Consider the following 16,607-nt stretch of genomic DNA (forward strand, 5'->3'; position numbering starts at 1 on the left):
TAATTTTTTTTTTCAAAAATTAACTGCCAGGGGCCCTGTAGCAGTACCACCACGATCCACTGGGGGGCCGTGGCCCGCAAGTTAAAAAGTACTACTTTTCTCATGATCATAGAACCAGCCACAGCTCTTTCTATCATAGAAAATTAATTAGCTTTTATAGCTACCTACAAATTGTTCATAATAGAATCAATTCATGCATGTATCTGCAACAAACTTGGATTTATATTACTGAAAACAGTAATTCAAACTTCTTTAAGGTGGTTCCAAACATTTGAATGCTAGTGTTTTGATATAGATATACATTTAAATAACTTCTGTTCTCATTTAGCTGAAACGCAAGGAAGGGGCTGTTAAGTTCAGACTGAAATCAATACTTCAGCAATTCCTTTTGCTGTGTGATACATTTGCTTCCCAGAGCTACTTTCAAAGTGTTAAAATAGTACATCAAATGCTTTATTTTAAAAAGAAAAGCAAGGACATTTAAATTTTCCATGAAATTTGCTGTTTTATTTTTCTAAAAAATCATATTAAGCCCTTCCTCTTGTTTTGTCACATAGGCACTAAGCACAAGACCATTCTGGAGGCGCGCAGTGGTCTGGGCCCCATAAAGGCTTACCCTCGCCTGTACTTCTCCTCTAACCCAGGCCACAGTGCTCAGGAACGCACATTTCACTGTGAGATCTGCAACGTCCGAGTAAATTCAGAACCCCAGCTCAAACAGGTAATCAGAGTTCATGACCTCAACATTTTAATCAGTTAAAGTTCTCATTTGTTAAAAGCAAGGAATTTGAGGCTTCCCTTACACTGTCTTTTTGGTGTTTAGACTGCACTCTATCCCTGTTCTTTCCTCTCTTTCATATTTCTCTCAGCATATATCCAGCAGGAGACACAGAGATGCAGTAGCAGGGAAGTCAAACCCACTAGTAGGCCATCACAAGAGCCTCGGCTCAGCAGAGCTCATGGTAATAACGTTTACTGTTTAAACTGTGTCAGTCTCATAATCATAAAGGTTCAGAACTCGTCATCATTGCTCCTCCTGTGATGATTGAACCTAATATGACATCTGTCCATGACCATTTAGACCTTCAGTAAAGATCATAAAGTAGAGCTCTTTACTTTTACGTAGATTTCAAGGATGTGTAAAGAGTGGTTCAGTTTTAATAAAGAACATCTCTCTGTTTTCTTTCTGCTTTACAGTACACTCTGTTATCCCATAAGGATTTGCCCAATTCATTCAATTATGGCCTCTTACCCAATACCATGGCAGTTGCTGCAGCAGCCACTTCATCCAATCAGCTTGTACTCTGTACTGCTGGACCCTCACCACACCTGTATCTCCCCATCATCCACACCACACAGTTTAATCCAACTCTCCTACGACCTGCCCTCAGGTCCATTTATTCTTCCCATAAGCCAGTCTTTTTCTCTCCTTATTGATGGACACCTGAGACAAATCATTACCTATAATTTTCAAATCATGTCACAGAGAGAGAGAACATTACAGAGGATCTCCTAGTGTGCATCTGTGCTGAGCATGTTCATGGAGAGAGGGCTGGAGGAACACGACTGTGCCACTCAGGGCTGGCTGTAGACTTTTGAGAGCCCTAAGCAGGACTTTGTGGGGCTACACATTTTAAACAATCTAAAAAATAAAAGCAGAGAGAATATATTTTTAAGCAAATATTGTAATGTCACAACAGTTAGCTTCCTAGTTGATGTACTGTATAATTAGAGGTTGACGCTAATAACAGTGACTACCAAAGCAGTCTAAATTATATACATTTATAACTGGCTAATCTGTGTATTACTGATGATTGGATGCTACCGCAGAGGGTACAATAAGCTACGATTTAATTTACAGATAACTTGCTCAGTCTTCTCTGTCCAGGATTTCCTGCTTAGCCAGCTAACTTTAAGCTTTGTTGGATCTAACCCTGGAATTTCTGTTGGGATACATCACCATGGCAACATATGCTGCTTGCCTATCCTGCACCAAGGACATTCGTACTAACAAAGTGGAGACAGTTTTGCCTTTTACTATTATAAAAGCTTTAATTAATACATATTTGCATAGTATGATTTTTTTTCCTTCATTGGTGGCATAACATTAATGCTTCAAATCAAGTAAACAAAGAAACAAACAAAAAACATAACTTTCCTGCATTTTCTCTTTTTCAAAAGTAACCTAAGCAACCATGTATGGCACTTATTAGGTGGAGCCAGCATTAGTGCTGCCACCTCTAAATTAGCATTATCGCAACAAATAGACAACACAACACAAAATTCAATGACCCGATCACATACATTAGATACTGCAGCACTAACATACTCATATGCAATTCATGCCACAATACACAAATCTCTGTATAATCACTCCTGTAATGAGGTTGCAAGTTTTTTATACCAAGGACTTTATTCCAGTACTTTGCAGTATCAGTGCCACAACTGTATGTAGCTGTTAAAGCAGATAAAGCAGATGAGTTGTTAGAATAGAATTTTCTTTGCTCTGCCCTGTGATCACATCATGAGCTTAATACACCCCTTTTCTCTTCTTGACAGGAACAAGAAGAATAAAAATAGGATTTATTCAGGTCTAGGCCACCCGTTCATAAAATGCTACAGTAATATTGGCTAATGTTTTCTACCTACTGCTTCATGCTAAAGACCTTGTTGGCTTGCCAGATTTGCTACTTAGCTAACTGTACCAGCAGCAGACATGTTACATCTCATTATTTCACTGGTTTTGATAAATCAGTCTTCTACACCATTTAATCCAGATCTTATGCCTCTCCTCTCATGTTGGTGAGAAATGGGTACAAATTCACTCCTCTCTCCAAACCTTTGGGATATTGGATATATTGCTGCATGACATCATCCTGTGGTGCATTATATATGAGCCATGAATGAGATACCCAAGAGAAGAGTAAGGAAAGTGGATGCTTATGATTGACTTTTAAAGCCATCATGATTCTCTGTGCAAACGTTCCAACTTCTCTATCCCTTCAGGTCAGATGAACAAATGATTTGAACTCACTGAACTTAATAATAGCTGTGGTAATGGCAAAGCTCCAAACATCCTCTAGTAGTTTATTCATTCCTGAAACACTTGTGGTTTGTTCATTTTTTTTTCTTTCTCACTTTTATTTCAACTGATTAAGTGTTGTTGAAAGTGAAATTAAATCTGCTTTGGTTTGTATACATGCTGTTTTATTCTTATTTCCATTTCCTTTTATCTACTTTGACCTTTTGTTCAAGAGCAGTCTGTGCAAAACCACATAGAGAGGGATATTGTAGTAAGGTAGCCGTGCATAAACCCCTCATTACAAAGACGAATGCACAATTCAGAGTTCAGTGGTGCAAAACCTTGAGCACTAGTCTACAGAGATGAGGAAAAAGTAATGTAGTCAGATCTCACAAGTGGGCTGGTGCATGTGTGGTGCAACAGTTTAACAAAAAATAAAAAATAATGTGTTGCTAAAAACAGGCAAGGAGAGGGAGAGAAAGAAGCTGAAGGAGACTGACAGGGCTGAAAATTCAAACAAGAAGTGGACGACAAGCTGACTTCAGCCTTATAAAAAGTTGAATATTGAGAGACATTTACAAGAAACTGTTCCCCTTTTGCAGAAAAATTCCTGCCAGAGATGCGAGAAAAGCAGCCATAGCTGATCTAAAGTTTAAAGCAGAGCAAAGTAAGTCTGCGTTTTCATTTACATTTTTTAGCCTATAGTAGTACATGTGCAAATACTGAGACATATTTCAGCCAAGACGGTAAAATGGACATATAATGTTGTAGCTCCCAAGGTGGCTTGATTTTTGTTGAAAGGATAAAATGGCTGAACATTTTGGATGCCGACCCCTGGTCTAGAACATGTGTTGCTCATATCTGCTCACTGTGAAAGATATGCAAAAGAAATATAATTGAAAGATATTGTAACAAAGAGGGTTCTATGAAGAAACTCAGAGTCGTTAAGGTTCTGGTCCATAACTTGGCTTTAATGAAAACTCAGCAACAGCGTACAAAACAACAGGGTACAGATGGCACTCAGGTCTTCATTAATCCATGCCTGGCATTAGGACCTTAATTAGAGCAATTATATATTTCGAACACATACATATACGTTTGGATTAGCATCAAAGCCGCTTGTGTTGAAGGAACTAGTACAAACATTGTCAATTTGATAAAACACCATCAACACATAATTCTGGGGGCTGTGGCTGAATTTGAAAACAGTCAAATCTGCTGCAGATGACTGAGCTCTGTTTTACAGTTTTACCTCAAAGGTGGCAAAGTTAGAGGGCAGACTGTTTTCCAGGCTTAAGTGATTGCATTAAAATCTCACTGAAAGGTGAAGGCTGGGGTGTATCAGTCACACCAGCAGGTAGTGATGTGAGCACAAGTGAACAGGTCCCACTCTAGAGTACATGTATCAAGCTCCAGTCCTTGCAGGCCAAAACACTGCAAACTTCAGCACACTCCCTCATTAAACACACCTGATTCAACTCATCAGTTGATTAGCAAAGCTTTCATGAACTGAATTCAAAACGTTAAATGAGGGTAAAAGTGAATCTCTGCAAAGCTTTGGCACGGAAGGTCCAGATCAGAAACTAAATGTTTGTATGTTGGTACAAAGAAAACCGTATTTTTAACAGTATTATTCAGACTCAGTAAACTCAGTAACTAACTCAATGAACAAAGAGCAAATTATGAGCTTGCACTTCTCTCTCTCTGTCTCTCTATCAGTGGTGGACGAAGTACACAAATCATGTACTTAAATTAAAGTAGAGATACCCAAGGTAAAATATTACTCCAGTGAAAGCAGAAGTTCCTCCCTTTAGACTTCCACTTAGTAAAAGTACAAAAGTATTTGCCTTCAAATGTACTTAAGTATAGAAAGTAAAAGTACTAAAAGATTAATAAAGTTATGTTGGAATAGACACTCCCAAAATTTTACGCTGCTGCATTGACGTTGGTATGTCCAACAGGTCAAAACAAGCTCAAAACAAAGTGCACGCTGTACACTGATTGGTGTTCTTCCTTCACACTTCTTTCGTTTTTACATGTTATTTTTTTCTACACACGTAAGACAAAAGGAACGACAAATATTGCATAATGTAGTGGAGTAAAAAGAGAGATATTTGACTTTGAAATGTAGTGGAGTGAAAGTAAAATGTCGCCCAAAATGGAAATACTTCAGTAAAGTACAGATACACGAAAAAAGTACAGTAACGAATTACATTTACTTAGTTACTGTCCACCACTGCTCTCTATCTCTTTCTCTTTTGCTCTCTCTCTCACTGTGTACCAGGCCCTTATGTTGCCAGAAAAGATTATTCCAACCTGAATCAGAATGCGGCACAGCCATTCTCAGTGCCAGCAACTTCAGTCCAACTCTCACATTAACACGTCCTCTGAGCTCATCATGCTAACATTTCTCATTAGGGTGGATGAAAGCTGAGCCTGGATCAGATCTGAAGAGTGGGGAGGGGGGGGCTGCCCTGAGGACCTATAACTCAATAAAAATACCTTGTGAGAAGTACAGTACATAAATAGAGATCATCTTATTCTGAAATGTTCTGTATGAAAGGGTCAGGAAGGGCAGGACTCATAAGTATAGCTGTCTCTGGGTGATCATGAATATAGTAATACGTATATGGTTTGCTAGAGAAACTGTGGTGTTCATTAGTGAATACTGTAGGATTATGAAATGATGGTGGTTTTATATGAATCAGGGATAATACAGTAGCGGCTTGTCACCCATTTGCAGGATGTGTATACTTCAGAGATCTGTATATTTATGTGTTTAAGGATAGAGACAGAATGAGTGTTTGACCAGTCTGTTTTCACTTCCCAGTTTTAAAATGAGTGTTTAATGGAAGTTAAAATGAATGATTATGTAATGTTGTTGAGGCAGTGAGATGTTCATTAAAGATGTTTTATTAGGGTTTGTCCAGGCAGAAGGAGTTAAAATGCAGAGGCTGATACAGTTAACCAAGGTGAATCCATGAACACAATCTGAAAACAGACAAGTTCTTGCCTGATTTAGGTCTTCCATGACAGACCGCTTACAATTTGTCATTGTAAATGTGGAGTTTTCTGAACATAGAAGAGTATAATATGGTGTCTCACAAGGCTCTGTTTTAGGGCCCTCAGTGTTGTCCCTTTATTTATAGCTTCTAGGATACATACAGGATAATACACAACATTGTTTTTTAGTTTTATGCTGAAAATCCTCAGTTATACATTTTACATTGAAACTTCTGCAAAAGGATCGCTTACAGCTCAGTTGGTGGAAGATCTTTGTCTTATATAGCTCCTGAACTCTATAATAGCATTCCAGACAATATTAGGAATGCCAGCACAATAGGTGTTTTAAAATTCATATTACATACAACATATGTAATGCAATATATTTATAACGTATTTGTTCGGGCTAGCATCTGCTTAGCAGGACTGTGGCTCATTTTCTCCTGTTTGCGATTGTGCTGTTATTTTCATTTAGAGCATAGTGTTTTTATCTTTCTAATGTTTTATTGATGTTCCTGTGTACAAAGGCATGCTCTGCATTGCAAGGGGTGAGGAATTTAAAGATATTTACAGGTACATGCAGTGTTCTTCTTCTTCAGTAGTGTTTAATAAAACAACGCATGTGTATTACCTCGTGCATTTTATAAACTTAAACTTATTGTTTTGGCCTACAAGGCCCCCTTTAATAGCTATGAAACTACAGCCCTCTAGTGGTAGTATTCTTGATTAATCTAAACACCCCACAGATTTTAGTACAAGCGCTGACAGAAAACAAATGTCTAAACATGAGACTTTTCTGAAAGCACACAGTGGTGGGGAGCCTGTAAGCCTGAGCTACAGCACTCAGGATTGCATGTTTCGCTGTCATTTGTAAAGTGCAGTGTGGGCAGAAACATTTTTGTTTTTGTAATTCAAAAAGCATGAACGGATGTTATTTTGCATGTATGTGTATGTGTGGGGTGTCCAAGGGTATAAACCTGATCTTAAATAATACTGCTCAGATTTGTGGTCATATGACCACAATAAGAATGATCAAATTCTTCATCAGGGGTTTTTCCGAACAATCTTAGCGAATAAAGAACAAAATAAAGAAGAACACAAGAAAATCTTCATAACCTGAAACTTAACAAATGACTCAAAAGAATGTCTTTGGTGACAAAAGTGCAGGAAAAAGCATCACTGGCCAAAAACTGAAGCATTGTTTTAATATCTACTTTAATAGGGTCATATCTAACACCTTAACTGTGGTTAAATTACTGTAACACAGGCCTAAAGTGACTTATTACTTCACTATTATTATTATTATTAACAATAATCATCATCATCATTTTGTGTTTTAGTATTTTATTTTACAGATATCTGTATTTTCTTTTAATATTATGTATTATGTATTTTGTATTAATGTTGAAATAAGTCCTGATGCAATCATGTGCACACAAAACAGCAGGCAGGAATGAGGCATAGGATCACATGAAAGACGCAGGCTGGAATTAAACACTTGAATGTGGTACAAAAATACCGACTACATTTCACAGGACCTGGCATAGAGACACAGACAGCTACAAAACAAGGGAGCATAACATTACATAAGGTTCTCAGTTCAAAAGAAAGCAAGGATCAGTGAATTTTTTATGATATCACATCAAGTTATACAAGGCGTGCGAAGCACCATGATAGCAGTGTACTAACCGCAGGGCTGGTCACATCATGGCTGGGCACATTTTCCAATGGAGTGAAAAACGGCAAGATCACACATTAATGAGAGCACAGGTTAACAAAAACCCAACAACCAATGAAACACTTTCCTATGAAACATATTTACCCCAATTAAATCTACATAAAATAGGACAGCTGAAATGTACATAATTAAAGAAAAGCGATAAAAAACCCAAAACATCAAGTATCGTAGCCAAAGCATACTACCATGGCAGACATTGATTTATTATTTTTTTTCATTTATATCTTACCTCTGATGACAAGGACACAGCATTTTTTTCTTTAAATTGAGTAGCTGACATTTTATATTTGGCTTTGGAAATGGTCGTTCTCTACTCTGTTGGGGTATCAGGTCTCACTTTCACAGATCGTCCACGTACATCTTTTGAATATCTGGATTTTAAGTTTCAAATTACCTTACTGATAAAAACCTGAAAGCTTGATCGAAGTGGTAGCAGATAGTTGACCTGTTGCTAAGCAGTGAGTGAAGGAGAAAATAAGGCAGGCGTTCAGGAAAGACATGGATGGAGTCTGGATTATGACTGGCCTTGACACAATAACAGATTAGTTCATTTTTCCTGCTGCACCACTAGTGAAGTTCCCACCTGCATCATACAAGCTCTTTATATTATAAATTGTTTGCAGGGAACCCCTAGTGGCTCAGCCCCCTGAGCACATGCCCATAAAGCCATAGTATGATCCAGGCCTACTCTTTATGGGACACAGAGATGCATTAGTGAAGCGTTGGTATCCAGCACTCCAGGTGAGAGTGTTTGAGATGGTGCTCACTGGGAATTTTAAAGGGGAATTCTACAAATTTTTTTCTACAGTTCTACAGTTTTTTTCATCATTGTTTTATGACAGTTTTGAGTAGATTTTGGTCTAAAATGGATTTTTAAACCATTTATGGTGGAGAGTTACATGCAGGGCATTATAAGGCAACATTATATATACCCAAAGAAAAAATACTTTTTTCAGATTTACCACTATTTTCCCATTTTCAACATTATGTATAAAACTCAGAAGACACGTGTAGCTTCACTGGTTGTTTCAGAAAACATAAATAAAATGGCTATATTTGCACTTTAACATTGCGCTTTTGAACATCGCAAACCCTGGTTCCTATCACTACCACTGTAAAGAAATTTGAGTTGGTAAGTTTCTCCACAATGAGCCACTTCACATCAAATCACTCTGATTTTGTTTACATTTCAACCACTGAATTATGCCAAACTTTTAAAATTTGGTGGAATTCCCCTTTTACTGTGTAACTGTTATGTGTGGGGGGGATTTTTGGAAAGTTATTTTATCAATTCTTCTGTTTTAACAATGTTGTGAGGGTAAAGTGAACAGAAGTGTATTTGCATAAAGCCTCCGTGGAGAGGTGATTGGATGTGATCCAGTGTGTGTGTGTGTGTGTGATAGTGGTCTCCAACCACATAATCCTTTCAGAAACAACATTATCTTAAATTGTACTGCATAGGAAACCATTTCTAGATAAACATTTGTGAGTGTGACTTTAGTATTTGGTTCACTTTTCTTTTGGCAGGAGACACAGATATACAGTAACAGGGAAATCGATCCCACTAATAAACCATCACAAGAGCTGCAGCTCAGCACAGCTCATGGTAATAACCTTCACTGTTTAAACTGTGTTAGTCTCATAATCATTAATGTTCAGACCTCATCTTTGTTCCTCCTGTGATGACTGAGTTTAATATGACATCTGTGCGATATGACATGAGTCCATGACCGATTAAGCCTTCAGTATAGATTATAATGTAGAGCTCTTTCTTTAATGCGGTCTTGAAGGATGTGTAATGCGTCGTTCAGTTTCTAATCCCTAATTAGTTTCTAGTTTTAATGAGGCACATTTTAACGTCTTTCTGCTTTCTTTCTGTTTTACAGTACACTGTTGGTCTCTAATATCTCAATTATATGGCCTCATCCTATCACATGCCAGCTGCTTTAGTAATGTAAATCACTTCATCCAATCAGCTTGCTTTCTGTAGTTACTGACTTAGAAATGTGGAGTCAGAGCCAATTTCAGGGGAGCCTGGCCACTTTATCCCATTATATAAGAAAAGAAAAGACTTCAAAACACTATGTAATATCCGTTTGTGTTCTGCTTTGTCTTTCCTTGTTTCTGTCTGTGTCTGACCGTCTTTATCTTCTAGTGTGTCTTGTTACATGTGTTTTTATTTATATAGGCCATGTGCTTTTGTAGATGTTTTGGTTTGTGTCCCCACCCTGGTCGTGCCCCCTGGTCATCTGTCCCACCTGTGTGTAGTCTGTATCCCCGCCCTCTTGTCAGCCCCAGGTGTTTCTCATGTGTTCTTTATCTATTTATTCCCCTTGGTTAGTCTATTCCTTGCTTGACTTTGGTTGTAGTGTGTTTTGCTGATTCTAAGTTTGAGTTATTTTTATGTATTTTGTTTTCTTTTTTTTTTGCTTTTGGTGGTTCTTTTAATTTTTTTAGTACTTTTCACGTTTTGCGTTTCTTTTACTTTTTTTTTTTTAACTACCTTCTCCATGAACAACAACAAAACTGCTAGCTCATGCTTGCATCCTGCCTTCTCGTCTCCATCGGCTTCCATCATGTTGCACACTAGAGGGCGCCCGCAAAGGTATTTCATTAAAAAAGGATTAGTACACTAGTCTTATAGCTGCTGAGTGCTGATTGGTTGGTGAACTGGTGAGCTCATTGGCTGAGTGAAGCCGTTCATGCTCACTGGTGCCATAAACATAAAATAAACATAAACATTGGGGGCAGTCATGGGCTGGAGGTTAGGGAACCAGCCTTGTGACCGGAAGTTCGCTGGCTTGATCCCCTCAGCCGACAGTGTGTGACTGAAGTGCCCTTGAGCAAGGCACCGAACCCCCAACTGCTCCCCGGGCGCCGTGGATAGGGCTGCCCACCGTTACAATGGTGTGTCATCATGACACACCAGCAGCACAAGTCAGACAAAAACTTACTGGTATGCGCTGTAGTTGAACAAGGCTTTTATCGAGTGGCAGTTCTCCTCACTACTTATGATTACATCAAGACTTCATGTCCTTCTTATTCTATGTCTTTCCTTCTCATTATCCCATTACTTAAGTGCAGATAAACCCACAAGATGAATTATCAATTAATAATCTATTTTCTTTTGCACTTATCAGATTATTTTGTGCATATATATTTTGTACATACTTACTGATGGCTGTGTGTCACTCCTATTTTCAAATAACACATTACAGAGAGATAAAACAGTACAGAGGATTTCCCAGAACTCCTTTTCTCTGAGTCTGCATTAAAGACATCCTTAGACAGTTCAGAGATTGTGCTGACTGTGTTCATGGAGATTCCTCACCCAGATCCATCTGCTGAAATGCCAAGATTGTGACAATACATCCTGTGTGCACACACCTCATACATGAGTCACGTATGAGACATGCAAGAGGAAGGAAAGTGTATGTTTATAATTGCTGAAGTCATGCATCAGTGCAAACTTTCCAACTTCTCTATCCTATTGGGTCAGTGACCAAATGATTTAAACTCACTGAACTTAATATAGCTGTGGAAATAACAAAGCTCCAAACCTCCTCCAACAGTTTCCTCATTCCTGAAACACTCATGGTTTGTTCTTTTTCTGTTCTTTTCTCACTTTACTTTCAACTGATTTGCTATGACTTTGCTCTTCTTACCTTGCTTCCATTTCCTTTTCTCTACCTTGACTATTTCCTGTTTTATCTATGTCTTTTAAAAGGAAATCGGCATTATAAAAGTTTTGAACACAACATTGCCACTGTAAAGATGACAGTGGAACTACTTCAACAACCCTTGTGATTCTTATCCCACATCTTACATCAAAATAAATGTTGTTTAATGCCCCAGTTAACCTAAAACCATGCTTTAAGGGAGCGCAGGGAACAACCTAACACAAGGCACAATTGATCTCGGACTTCATGTTGCTTTACGCAGCATTTGCCTCTGGCCACATTAGGTTTCCTAGCCAAGGTTTTCCATGGAAATTCAGAGCGATTTGTCAGCATTTTAAAAAAATCTGTGCAAAAGTAGTTTTTTTCGGTTACTGAGCTGTTAGTGTTAATCACTATCTTGCAGCCCACACCATAGCATTGCTTTGATGCATGTGACAAGCTCACAGCAAGTGCTAGCTAGGCTTAAGTACAGCCTCCGTACTGCGGGGTTAGTTGTTACATGGCAAAAAAGGGAACGCATCAGGAAACAGAAGTCTTCTTTTACTTCTATTACTAATATTTTTCAGATGTTAGTATTTTGGTTGTACATAACTATGTTAGTGAAACTGACATTAACAGATGGAAGCTGTAGTTATTCAGAAACAATACTCTGTATTTTACTGATGTGTTGTGTTGTGTTTTTGTTTTTGCTGTCCTACACTGGACAAAAAATAAATTTGTCATTGTGTGACACACAGCATCATGTCAGTTTTCATATATATTTGATGTGTGTGTCTGTGTGTATGTGTATCTATAATTGAGCTGTCTGTCTGTCTTGTAGATAAATAATATATAATGCAGATTGGATGGAAAAATATTTGTTTCTTACAACTTAGAATTATATTGAATTAACTTTGCACTAATTTATCAGACTTTTCTAACAACTGACCGTCTGTCTGTTACAATTATCCCCACCCATGGGGTAAATTGTAGCAATGCACTTCCTGTCATTATCGATGGAATTGTACATGAACGGCAGGTGCCAGAAACAATGTTTAAGTGGTTGTTTGTAGCAGAAATGTACATGTTGCTTATTTAAAGATATGATTATTCCAACTATTCCAACAAAAAACAAAATGTGTTAGGTTGTGCCCTGCTCTCCCCTACTTCTAATTACGTTAATCTTGGTTTGTCCGTTCGTTTATCTGATCATCCAGACATGCCAGCATTCTGTTCATCCATTCATTCGTTCGTCCAACTGCCCATGCCAGCATCCTGTCAGTTTGTTCATCTATTCATCCTTCCAAGCAGCAATGCCAGTATTCTCTGTGTGTACATTGCTTGAATGCACATCCAGCTGTAAAGTGATTAAAAATGTACTGTAGAAGGTGCATATTTCAATACAAATACAGATAGTACATTTAAATAGTGGACTTACAGTAGGCTATAAACATGGTGGTGGTAAAATTCCATCAGGACAGTGTTTTGTTTGAAGAAAATGCTGGAAACAGACTGTCTCTAGAATTTCCCCATGATATAAATGCTGTCTATCCTGCATTTATTTTGAGGAAGAGCTGTTGTGATTGGGTTTTGGATGGTGATTTGTATGTGGGATGTATGTCAAGTGAGAAAGAGATGTGACTTTTCTCTTTATGTGGCTCTCGCTTGTGTCACTGCTTAGATTATTCTCAAAGTTTTTTTTTTATTTTATAGTAAATGACTTAGCCAAACTAATCATTTGTTCTGGGTGATGTGAGTATTTTAATATTAATCACTCTAATCCTATACATTACAGATCCAGCTGTGGTTTAATAATTTGATAAACTGCATATATTTTCTCTCAGATGTTTTTCAATGAATTGTGAACTCTAGTGAATTATCCTGTGTCTAAACAGTACATTTTACAGTTTGGCACTGCAAGCAGGATCTCTTTTGTAGTGGAGAGGTTTTAAAATATAGGGATATACAAAAATATAGGGAGTGACATAGGCTGAAGTAGATTCAACCATCAGGGAAGGAACTGTCTGAGGAGGATCAGAAGTGTGCACTGGACTGGCTCCTGTGTGACTGCTGGTGTTCTCCAATGTCAGTACAGCAGTTAAAGGAGGAATGCTCTCTAGTAAACAGGAGATCCTGGGGTCGTATACCAGAGGTGCCAGGTGTGTACAGTAGAAGTTTTCACAAATGGTCCATTAAAATGATGACTCGCTCACCATTTTGATAGCATTGTAGGGGCTCTGTGGTGCACTGGACAGCACATTGGACTTCTAGACCTAGGTTTAGGGCCATTCAAAGGTTGCAGGTTTAACTCCCACCAAAGTCAGGTGTTTTCTTTCCTTGTGAGAGCTGAGACCCTTGTGTATATTTGCTCCCTTGCTAATTACAAGCCAAGCACTGTGAAAGAGAGGGAAGCACAGGTTTGCACTTGAGGCTGTGCTCACCATCTATTCTGAAATGCTGTTTCCTTTGCTTTCAGGCACTCACGCTTGGCTGTTTTTCTAATAATTCATATCCCAGTTGTGCTCAAAAGATGCATGTAAGAGTTTGCAAGTCTTTACTTTAAAAAGCTGAATAATCAGATGCCTCTGATGTACATCCCTTGGGTAGAAGCTGTTTTTAGATCATTTATATTTATTTATCTTTCAGTTTTAAAAAAGAATGTACACCTATGAACCACTCAGTGTTGATTTGATTCAGCAGTTTTAGCCGTCAGTCCTGGAGAACCACAGTATGTAAAGCATTCTATGTCACTGAACTCACCTGTTTCAACTCAAAAGGTAATCAGTAAGGCCGTCATCGGGAAATCAGCTTTATGAAAGGACAATCCTTGCGGGGCTGTCACCTAAAAAAAACAGTTTTTGACACCCTTTTAACTTTTAAAGTGTCTGTCTGGTAAGAACGAGATCCTGGGATGGTCTCTCAGCGGCCCTTGTGTGCACTTTTGCATAGTTGCTTGGCAAAGAGTGAAAAGAAATGTGAAAAGAAAAGTAGCCCTCACAACCAAGAGCAAAAGACTTGTGCCACAAAAACCTACTTGTTTCAAGGGAATTGCAAAGAGTCTGTGATCACTGTAAACATAAACTAGTACTATATATGGATTTGTTGACAGTCATAATGCCACACAGATCCACATAGATTACTCTCCACCCAAACAGATGTAGAAAAAGAGTGCTACTCTTTAAAGTGGTTGAGAATTTAATTCAAAACATGGGGCTTCATACTTGTAGAGGCTAATCATACATCTAAGACTTGATTTACTTTCTTTGGTTTCTGGTCATGATTTTAATGTTTGGTTGAATCATACAGAGCCATCAATCCACACCTCCGGATGGTAACGTTTTCCCACAAAGGTCCACTAAGTCTTACTGGATCCAGACACCAGGTCATCCACTAAGTAAGGGTGCTTCTCTTTAAGGAATTCATAGAATTCTGCTTTCACAGCTCTTCCTCCTGACTGGATGATTGTATATATTGCTCTCATTTTCTCCAGGGAAGTTTTTTCAGCTTGTACATTACTGTAGTCTTCATTACTAATCATTTTTTTTTGTTTTTTAGGTTGTCTGCAATCTCCATTACTGAGGAAACTCTCTGAATGAGCTGCTCTCTGTTTTTGTCTGTAAATTCAGCCCCTGAAATCCAAACAAAAATACAGTTCAACCCACAATTAAAGCATTCTTCACAACAATTTGAGCCTTGTTCTACAAACCTTCCATCATGATCATCATCATCATCATCATAACTAAAAACCTGTACTACCATGATATAACTCCTGCAAACAGCAGACACAGGCAGGTGCTAATCCAAGCTATTTTGAGGAGGTGTTTTTGATTGTCTTGAATTGCCATTTAATACATGTTCAGTGCTACAGGGGAGTTGTTTGAAAACTAGCATTTGCGTTGCTTGGTTGATATGACTTTATCCATTGCCTAAGTTCAGTGATTTTATTTTATTAGCTATGCTAATAATAAAGCTTTTAATTTAGCAGGTGTAACTTCTACTAATGTCGTCAACGTATTTTTAGAAGATTAGCCAGAAAATAGATAGGAAACCACTCCACACTCAAAAGCTGATAATCTGAAAAAAAGGAGAAACCAATAAATAATTACATTCAATTGCTTATAATTTCATAATTCCCTATTGTTTGCAAAAAAAAACAAACATAAAATTATTAAATATAAAATAACAAGGTGATAGGGAGGGAAAATGTGGAGAAAGAGTGGGATTGCAAATGATCCTAAGCATACTACTTCATCTGTGAAGCATAGTGGTGGCAGTGACATGGCTTGGGAATGCATGGCTGCTTCTGGAACCAGCTCACTTGTCTTTAACGATGATGTAACTGGTGATGGTAGCAACAGAATGGATTCTGAAGTGTACATAAACATCTTGTCTTCCAGTGTCCAAGCAAATGCCTTCAAAATCATGAGGTGGAAACTCATAACGCAGCAAGCCAGTGACCCAAAGAATACTGCACACATAACCAAGATGTTCTTCAGAAAGAGAAGGTAGAAATGTCTAGAGTGGCCAAGTCAGTGTGCTGATTTAAACTCAACTGAGCATGTATTTCACCTGTTGTAGATGACACCCCCAAAACAAGAACAACCTGTAGGAAGCTGCTATCAAGAGTCTGGTGATGTCAATTAGTCGCAGACGTGAAGGCAGCTGTTGTCAGGGTTGGGAGGGTTACTTTGAAAATGTATTTCATTACAGATTGCTGATTACCTTTTTAATATAATGTACATGCAACCTTATCCATCCATGATCCAATGGCTTACTATATTAAAGTAATGTAATCTGATTACTTCTGGTTATTTTTGTGCTACTATAGGTCTTTTAAAGTTGTATAATTAAATAAAATTTGTAATATTTTTTGCCCCACTATAATGGTCACTTGTGTCACATTGTTATTCAAATGGTCAAGTCTAAGTGGAGCAAAATATGGAAATAATTCAAACATAAAGCTGACAAATTTGTACAGTATAATTTCAGTTTAGACATGTGCACTTGTGAGTAGTGCCAATGGTGACACTGTCAGAAATCAAGGCTCAGCTCCCCAGGAGAAAATCTGAGTGATTTTAACATGAAAATTAAAAATTCTGGTATGCTGAGACTAAAAGCTCTGACACTAAAACACTGGGAATTAAGTAATTACTGGATCATTCTACATGTAGAATGATCCAGTTCA

General features: G+C 38.0%; 1 protein-coding gene across 4 annotated transcripts in view; it reads left to right on the forward strand.

Annotated features, from left to right (window-relative positions):
- Positions 1 to 15,092, forward strand: part of LOC118808243 (zinc finger protein 385A-like) — a 21,852-nt gene extending 6,760 nt beyond the window's left edge. For 3 of the 4 annotated variants that reach the window (XM_036570777.1, XM_036570776.1, XM_036570778.1), the window contains exons 4-6: positions 558 to 721; positions 870 to 962; positions 1,198 to 3,200. In XM_036570777.1, the coding sequence (XP_036426670.1) occupies positions 558 to 721; positions 870 to 962; positions 1,198 to 1,437 (497 nt within the window). In that variant the 3' untranslated portion in view covers positions 1,438 to 3,200. Of the gene's footprint in view, positions 1 to 557; positions 722 to 869; positions 963 to 1,197; positions 3,201 to 14,728; positions 14,817 to 14,977 lie in introns of those variants that run through there. The other variant, XM_036570779.1, reaches the window with a different exon arrangement.
- The last annotated feature ends 1,515 nt before the right edge of the window (positions 15,093 to 16,607 follow it).

The sequence above is a fragment of the Colossoma macropomum genome, unplaced genomic scaffold, assembly GCF_904425465.1.
Source record: "Colossoma macropomum unplaced genomic scaffold, Colossoma_macropomum, whole genome shotgun sequence".
Taxonomy (NCBI): domain Eukaryota; kingdom Metazoa; phylum Chordata; class Actinopteri; order Characiformes; family Serrasalmidae; genus Colossoma; species Colossoma macropomum.